This window comes from Takifugu rubripes, chromosome 8, assembly GCF_901000725.2.
Source record: "Takifugu rubripes chromosome 8, fTakRub1.2, whole genome shotgun sequence".
Classification (NCBI taxonomy): Eukaryota; Metazoa; Chordata; class Actinopteri; order Tetraodontiformes; family Tetraodontidae; genus Takifugu; species Takifugu rubripes.
This window is the reverse complement of record NC_042292.1, coordinates 9917683-9925518: the sequence shown is the minus strand read 5'-3', so window position 1 is coordinate 9925518 and position 7836 is coordinate 9917683. Positions and strand designations below refer to the sequence as shown.

The 7836-nt window shown below is 43.3% G+C and overlaps 1 protein-coding gene across 1 annotated transcript; it reads right to left on the bottom strand.

Annotated features, from left to right (window-relative positions):
• Positions 1-871: 871 nt before the first annotated feature.
• On the bottom strand, positions 872-7276 carry cdk15 (cyclin-dependent kinase 15). The gene is made up of 13 exons (XM_011606432.2): positions 7053-7276; positions 6715-6843; positions 6546-6640; positions 5669-5748; positions 5472-5566; positions 5246-5308; positions 5044-5167; positions 3048-3168; positions 2853-2946; positions 2723-2786; positions 2476-2524; positions 2212-2354; positions 872-1984 (listed from the first exon to the last, which is right to left on the bottom strand). Exons 1-13 carry the CDS (start codon positions 7206-7208, stop codon positions 1872-1874), a joined length of 1326 nt encoding a protein of 441 aa, XP_011604734.2. The 5' UTR covers positions 7209-7276; the 3' UTR covers positions 872-1871.
• Positions 7277-7836: the final 560 nt, after the last annotated feature.

Sequence of the window (7836 nt, the reverse complement as noted above, 5' to 3'; positions counted from 1 at the left end):
TAAAGGCTTGGTAACACTTTGTCAAATGTGAATGTGTGTGAGGTGCCTTCTGAGCTTTGTTTACAGATCAATATATGAGCCAGAAACTGGAGCGGTGGAGTCTGAAGTCCAAGGACCTCATCTGATGTTTATCCAGGACGTTTCCAGGATCATAGAATTAAGCTTCCAGAAACCCCAAGAGGCTTTTTCATCCTTGTTAAGGAGCACCAGATCCATCAAAGAAGCTGATTGATCCTCTCAAGTTCTCTCGTGAAAGAGGACAGAAATATAACAACAATAATAATGATGATAAGTAAATCAAATAACAGCAATATAGAGTTCCTGCTGCTTGTATTACAAATATCTGCATTTAATAAGATTGTTTATATAACATCATGAGGAACAGAGTCACAAGGATGATGTTCATATATAAACACTCAGAAGTGAATGTTCATATGTACATACATCTAGCGCTGGTTTAGTGTTCGTCTGAGTTAAATCACCACTATTTTCTCCAGGAACGAAACATTTAGAGGAGAGCCATCAATAACAGATGTGAACGATGTTTTGTGAGAGTTTTATCACAGGTAGCAGAGTGTGTGTGTGTGTGTGTGTGTGTGTGTGTGTGTGTGAATATGTGTGTGTGTGTGTGTGTGTGTGTGTTACAGCTCTGTGTTTCACCTGTATGTTCTAGTGAGTTTCATCAGTTTCTCTGTCGGACTGATTTCAGTAATTATGAATCCAGAAAATAAACTGTCAGGTTCTGACTGACTGACTGACTGACTGACTGACTGACTGACTGACTGACTGACTGACTGACTGGCTGACTGACTGACTGACTGACTGACTGACTGACTGACTCCGCCACAGAAATGAGGAAACGGCTTCAGTAACGGGTTTGAACAAACTTTACATTAAAACAAGTTTCAGGCAGAAATCAAAGGCTGTGAATTAATTTATGATGAATATTTGTGTTGTGAATGTTTTTTTGGTTTTTTTCAGATCAAAGACAAACAGTTATTATTCACAAACAACTTTTGTTTGTCAGTCTGTCAGATTTTCACAATAAAAGCCTTCTGTCAATCAAATTACATTTGACACATGTTAATATATTTATTCATGGAATTAATTATCGGCAACTTCACGTTCCATTGAAATATTGTGTCATTTTTATTTGAAGTTTTTGAGTATAAACAAACAAAAAAAAGTTATTTCTGTGATGGGTGAAAAGCTCGACTGGCTGCGGCTCAAACTGGGGTCAAGAAACCATCTGTCGACTGGTTTTACTGGACCCAACAGCACGTTGTGTCTCTCACGCTCAGAGACTGGGCTGCTGGGACACTTTTCAGATCACCTGCATGTTTGTCGTGTAGAATTAAAAATAAAGTTTCTCCTGTTGCGCTAAAGGGGAATGATGTTAATTGTTCATTGTTCCAGACATGAAGCAGAAGAAAGTTGCCAAAAACTTGAGCTCTTAAGTTTGTTGAAACATTTCCTTCATCGACTTCATGCGTCGCTTCATTGGTTCCTGAGCTGATGTTAGTAATAATCTGTCCCAGTTGATGAATAATCTGGAAACAATCTTCATCTGATGAGTGAAGTTCAGCATTAATTTGCCAAAAGAATAAAGTCTTTCAATATTCATGAAGACTTTTATCCGTCCAAACACATGAATAAATGCATGAACGCCAACAAACGCTAGCTAATGCTAACGGGAGATCTGTCTGGAGACAGCTTCACGAAGGGAATATTTTCTGTTAAGATCAAGAAAAATGATGATTACATCTGATATACATGAATCTCTTTGCCTGTTCGGTGCATCGCTGTGGGTTTTCTCGCTGCTTCTGATCAAGTTAGCAGTTAGTTGAGTTTTTACACAACTTGAGGGAGGGTCACCAGAATTTGGAAGCAGGCAGCAGCATCCGTTTGACCCTCCGTCCCGGGTTAAAAATGTCTCTGACCTCCGTCTCCATATAAACCCCAGGCACTTTAAAAATGGATATCGCTGGAAATCAAACAGACAGATGCACAGGCATTAGAGGACGCATAAACTAAATTAGCTGAAGTCAAAGGTCAAAGACAATTTTAAGCAGCTAGCAGCAGGTAGCACCATGATAAGATGCTTTATTCTCCTGGACTTTTAAACTAGAACAAGGACAGCGGAATGATCGAGCTTTAACTGTAGCTACGGTTAACTTTGTGGTGGTAGATACGCCTCTGCGTTTGACTTACTGTCTCTGAGATGCATGATGGGAGGAGGTAATATACTGAAATATGGGTGTTGGAGAGCATCGTGTGCTGAGATCCTCTCTCCAGGAACCATCTTTAACATCTTTTGGGCCAGGTCTTCAGTCCTGTTGGGCAGCTGATTTAACCTGATTGACACAGAACAACAATAATAGACCCGAGATTACCATTAGACTTGCCACCTGTCTCAAACACCGGTTTAATGTTCCTTCTAAGATTAAAATGGAAAACATTTCTCATTTTTCCAACCTTTTCCAGACAGTCTTGAATGGCTTCTGCTCTGAGTGAACAAACCACTCTGCGGAAGGAAATAAAATAAAATGAAATTCCCTCCATATGATATATTAAAATGTACTGAATATTTTATTTTATACATTCAATAAAATCTTAATATAACATAGAGGAATATTAAATACTATCAGTGAAAATAATTGATATCTCGAGAATCTATGGACATTGTCCTCCGGTTGAGATGGGAAGATTCGGAGGGACTGACCTGGTTTATAATTGGGTAGTTGGCTGATTCCAGGCCAGCTGTCCTCCGACGGCATGCCCAGCACCTACAAGGTCACATGACTGCAATTAGTCACGTTTTCACTCAGTATCAAATTTCTTCTTTTTCTCACCTCCCAAATGGTCTGTAGTTGTTCCAGTTCAGCAGCTTCCCCTGGAAACGCTGGCGCCCCCTGCAGCATTTCAATAAAGATACAGCCAGCTCCCCTGATGCAATTTAATAAAAACAACAGCAACTTTATTTAAGAGCTTCTGATATCTTCAAGCTGCTTTAAAAATGACAACCAGGTGAGTTTGTCTTGACTGACCAAATGTCCAGAGCTGTGGAGTAATCTGTGGATCCCAGCAGGACGTCAGGGGGTCGGTACCACAGCGTTACCACCTCTGATGAGAAGGTGTGACTGGGGATGGACTTAGATCTGGCCAGACCTGAATCAAGAACCCAATAAAGGTCCCGGATGCAAATTTATTTAATTTTTCACGGTCAAAATAGAAAAATCTTGATATTTTTTGTCAAAGACATAGAATAGATTCAGAGAGAGGCAGTGTGCGTGTGCGGTGCAGCTACTGTATGTTGTCATGTCTGTAACTTTAATTATACCCCCTGACTGTCTGGTTAATGCGTTTATTGCACATGTCATTACTAAAGGTAAAAAGGTGAGACTGACAGTGCTCTGTCTTGCAGACAGGGGGCGCCGTGCACGCACAGGTTCTTATTGCTGCTCTTCTTCTACCTTAGATGAAGAAGAATGGGAACACAGACTTCATCTACAGGTAAAGGTAAGACCATAACAAGGTTTATTATTTTTGTCTTAAAAGGGGGGTCAAAGGGAGCCTTTAAAATATTTTGACCTTAAAAGAAAAACTTTTCTTGAGTTCAGCTTGATGCACCGTCTCTCTGAATGTCATTTAAATTTCTTTGGCTAAATGTCCTGTGTGTTTGTATAGAATTCTGAAATAAGACGCGTAACCTGTTGTCAGTGTTAATGCTGTGATTACATGGTGAATATGGTCCTGTCTTGGGTTTATGTGTTTGTAAATCTGACTCTGACCACCCATGAAACTCACCACATACAGTAAAAGAAGGAAAAGAGAAGGGAGTGTTCATTGGCAGAGAAAGAGAGAAAACTCTAGACCTGACAGTAGAAACTCTGAATGTTGGGACTGTCCCCTTCTCCTGTCCAAGGGGGAAGTTTCCTGATCCTGGTTTGAATCTTACCTATCTAGACGGTCCTTCAGGTTGTCACGGCAACCTCAGCTTTCAGCCCCCACCAGCTTTCCACTGTGTTCCCCCCAGGAATCGGTGTTGGGGCCGATGCTCGTTGCCATGTATGTGGCCAATAATCTGCTCGTGTGGTTTTTCATACCAGTGCTATGCAGATGACACCCAGCTGTACCTGTCTTTTCCCCCAGATGACCCCTTAGTCTTGGACAAAATTGTCTCTCGTACATACTCGCATGGATCAAGGAACACCACCACTTCCAACTAAGCCTTGTTAAAACTGAGTTCCTGGATTTCCCAGCCAACCAACCCATTCAATACAACAGTGACATCAAAATTGACACCCTTTCTCTTGGTCCTACCAAGGCTGTTCGAATTCTTGGGGTCTTGATTGACCTTCTGATCATGTAGCCTCAGTCTTGTGGTTGTGACACTGTGTCTTAAGATCAGAAACATCAGGTCGTTCCTAAACCAGCATGCCACCCAGATGCTGGTACAAAGGTGATTTCTCACCTTGACTACCGCAATGACCTTCAACCGGCTGCACAGATGTGTGTGGTGAAACTGCTTCAGATAGTCTGGAATGCGATGGCACATCTGGACTTCAACCAACTGAAGAAGGCTCACGTCATCTCACTGCTGATGGAGCTCCACTGGCCACCTGTAGCTGCCCACATCACTTATGCTAACCTAAAGACTACCGCCTGGATCTGCTCCCTCTTACCGTAATTGAATAATCTCGTAAGACCCCATGCTACCCCTCGACTGTGTTCTGCACATGATCGTCACCTGGAAAAATCAGCTGCACAGGCAGAGCAATGTAGATTATTCTCATACCTTGTTTCTTGAATGACGAAACAACCTCCTGAATTCTGTCAGAGCTGGCTTCTATCAAGCTTCTGTCATTGTTTAGATTAGAGGGCAAATGAAGGAGGAGTTTGTTAGGAATGTTCTGAAGAAGAAAAGATTCAGTTAGTAGTTTTGTTCCACAGGTTGGAGGTGAGTTCGATGAGAAAGACAAGTTCTGGAGAGTGTCTGCGGTGGGCGGGGCTTCGTGATGTCAGTGGGTGTGGCTTCCTTACCAAAATCAGCCAGCTTGAGTTCTCCAAGGTAGCTGATGAGCAGGTTCTGAGGTTTTAGGTCTCGGTGGAGGATCCTCCGGCTGTGGATGTAGCTAAGAGCTCGGACCAGCTGAAATAGGAAGATCTAGAGGAACAATGGATGAGCTGGGTAGAATCAGGATGATCAGGTATGATCACGTGTGTTAACAAATACTGAACGAACCCGAATGTTGTGCGAGTGCAGTCCGCCAGGATGCTGGCTCATATACTGGGCTAGGTCTGTTTGCTAATGCAACACATAAAGAAGAACCAGATCAGTTCCTAAAAAAACCTACTTACTGGCAGTACATGAATGCAACACAGAATTAAAACTGAACAATAATGTCTAAAAAATGAATTAAAATACGTAAAAAGAGCTTCTTCATCACATTAACAAATATGATGCTCACCACGTATTCGAAGACAAAGGTCAGAGACTCACTGGTGTGGATGATGTCGTGAAGGATGACGATGTTGGCGTGTTTCAAACGTTTGAGAAGAGAAGCTGAGCGCAAAATTACAATCACAGAGTCAAAACATCTTTAAACCCTTAAATCGACCGTTTCAAATTCTTTTCCCCGACTGCAGTCAGTGGAAACCCCTTCACCTTCTCTGATGGCGGTGAAGGGGATGCCTTCCTCTGTCTTCATACGGATCACCTTCAGCGCCACCAGCTGTCCATTTATCCTCAACGACACAGAAAGAAACATATATTGTTTTCATGCCTGAAGGTACTAATGAGCTCTGGTTCCTGTCTGTTGATTAGTTCATTTGACTGGCATTAAATCTTCTTGGACAGGGAGCTGGTTCCAGGGCGGGGGGCCTGATAGGTAAAGGCTCTGGAACCAGCAGTAACCAGTACTGAGAGTGGAGCATTCTACTGGGATGATCTGGTGATCATCCGGATATGACGGTTCTTGGCCTCTGAGAACCTTATAGGTCAGGAGATGGTCTATAGGTCTATTCTGGATTTTATGGGCAGCCAATGAAGAGCAACCAGCACAAGAGTCATGTGATCTCTCTGGCTGGTCCATTTTGGAACAGAATGTATGTAGACCTCCTGAATTAGAAGAGCTAGAAGGACAAATGCTGGAGGAGCTTCTTCAGAGTCAGTCTGATCTGATCTTTGTAGTGTTGCACTCATGACCAAGGTTGAAACTAGAGACCTTTTCTATGAGAATTAAAGGACATATCCATGTCAAAGGTCACCCCAGGATACAAACTAGAGGCTGAAGAGATGATCCTCCAGAGATCATAATCCGCTGATTGGTTCCTGCGTAGTTCAGGACCAAACAATCACCTCAGTTTGGTCTGAGTCAAGAAGGAAGCTTGAGGTCATCAGACTTTCTGCTTTTAAGATGAGCCCAAAGTTTGACTGTTCTGTTCTCTCTGGCTTCATAGGTAAACAGCTGGGTGTCATCAGCATAGCAGGGAACATTTACACTGCAGTTTTGTTGTTGGACTGAGGTGTTCCTCAGCTGTACCTGCTGATGCCTTTGTAGACAGAAGCATAAGCTCCTTCACCCAGTTTCTCCAGACTCACGTAGGAATGAGCAGCCCCGAACTGGAGAGCTGGTTTCTGTTTCAGAGAACATGTTAACATGTCAGGTCACATGGAGCTGTTCCAGACGAGGGCTGGTGATGTTTACAGACCCAGGAGAAGGGGTCCTGGCAGTTATTTTCCCTGAGCGGGTCACTGTTGCTGCGTCCACGCCTCCCACGGTGCCGTCGGACCTGCAGCGTGTGGAACCAGTGAGGCTGGGGAGTGTTGGACTCTTCCAGCTGAGGCACACGGAAACATATCTTTCACAATCAGACTTCTATAGAGGCTCCTTAAAGCGTTATTTAAGTACTATTTACTCTGATTTACTCAAATCCTTTATATTTCTTTTCATCTCCAGCTTGAGTTTGAGAACTTTTTTATTAACTTGGACTGAAATCCTGAAAACATTGACTCTGTAGGTAGGAGGGGTCACAGTCAGAGCACCAACCTGAGCAGACGGAAGAGACAATGAGCTCCGACTCTTCCTCAAGCAGACCTCTTCAGTCTTCACCTCCTCCTCAGGCTCTCCCCTGTTTTCCTCATTCTCCTCTTCCTCCTTATAACAGCAGCAGCATCTCCTAACCCAGCGGGATGCCTCCTCCATCTTTTTTAGTTTCCTCAGTGTTCTTCTGCTCTGGTCCTGTCTTATGACCCGCGTGCTTCAGGAGCAGAGTCCCATGACCCTCTGACTGACTGGCTTCACGAAAACAGTCACTGTTGTGTGTTCTGTGCGTGCGTGTGTGCGTGTGTGCTGCCCCCCGCTGGCCATTGTTACTAAGTGCAACGTGTAAAAATTCAACCAGAAACACCTTAAAAAAATAAAAGTGACTCTGACGTCACAAGAAAGTGTGAATTGTTCTGAAACTGACACGACTAATTGGACCCCCAGACGCCCTTGTGCTTCTATCTTTGTGAGGAATTTCATTGGAATAATACATCACCCAGTTCCTAAGTTCCTAAGTAATGACCCCAACTACCCAGTGACCCCCTGACCTTGACCTAAACCCAATTCTAACCTCAAGCTTAAAGCCACATCTTCACCCTCAAAAAGTCCTTTGAAGTTGTGAGGACCAGCAAAATTTTCTCACTTCCAAAAAATGCCCTCAATTTGCCCATAAAATGCAGATTTTGGTACTCAGTATGTACAACACACACACACACACACACACACACACACACGCACACACACACACAACATCATGTGATCCAGTCAATGACTTCTTGTCCTGCTG

Coding starts and splice junctions, on each gene's coding strand:
- cdk15 (XM_011606432.2), bottom strand. CDS start 7,208: ATGGAGGAGGCATCCCGCTGGGTTAGGAGATGCTGCTGCTGTTATAAG. Junction 6,641..6,714: donor GCCAGGACCCCTTCTCCTGG/GTCTGTAAACAT, acceptor TCTCTGAAACAG/AAACCAGCTCTCCAGTTCGG. Junction 2,787..2,852: donor AACTACAGACCATTTGGGAG/GTGAGAAAAAGA, acceptor GTGACCTTGTAG/GTGCTGGGCATGCCGTCGGA.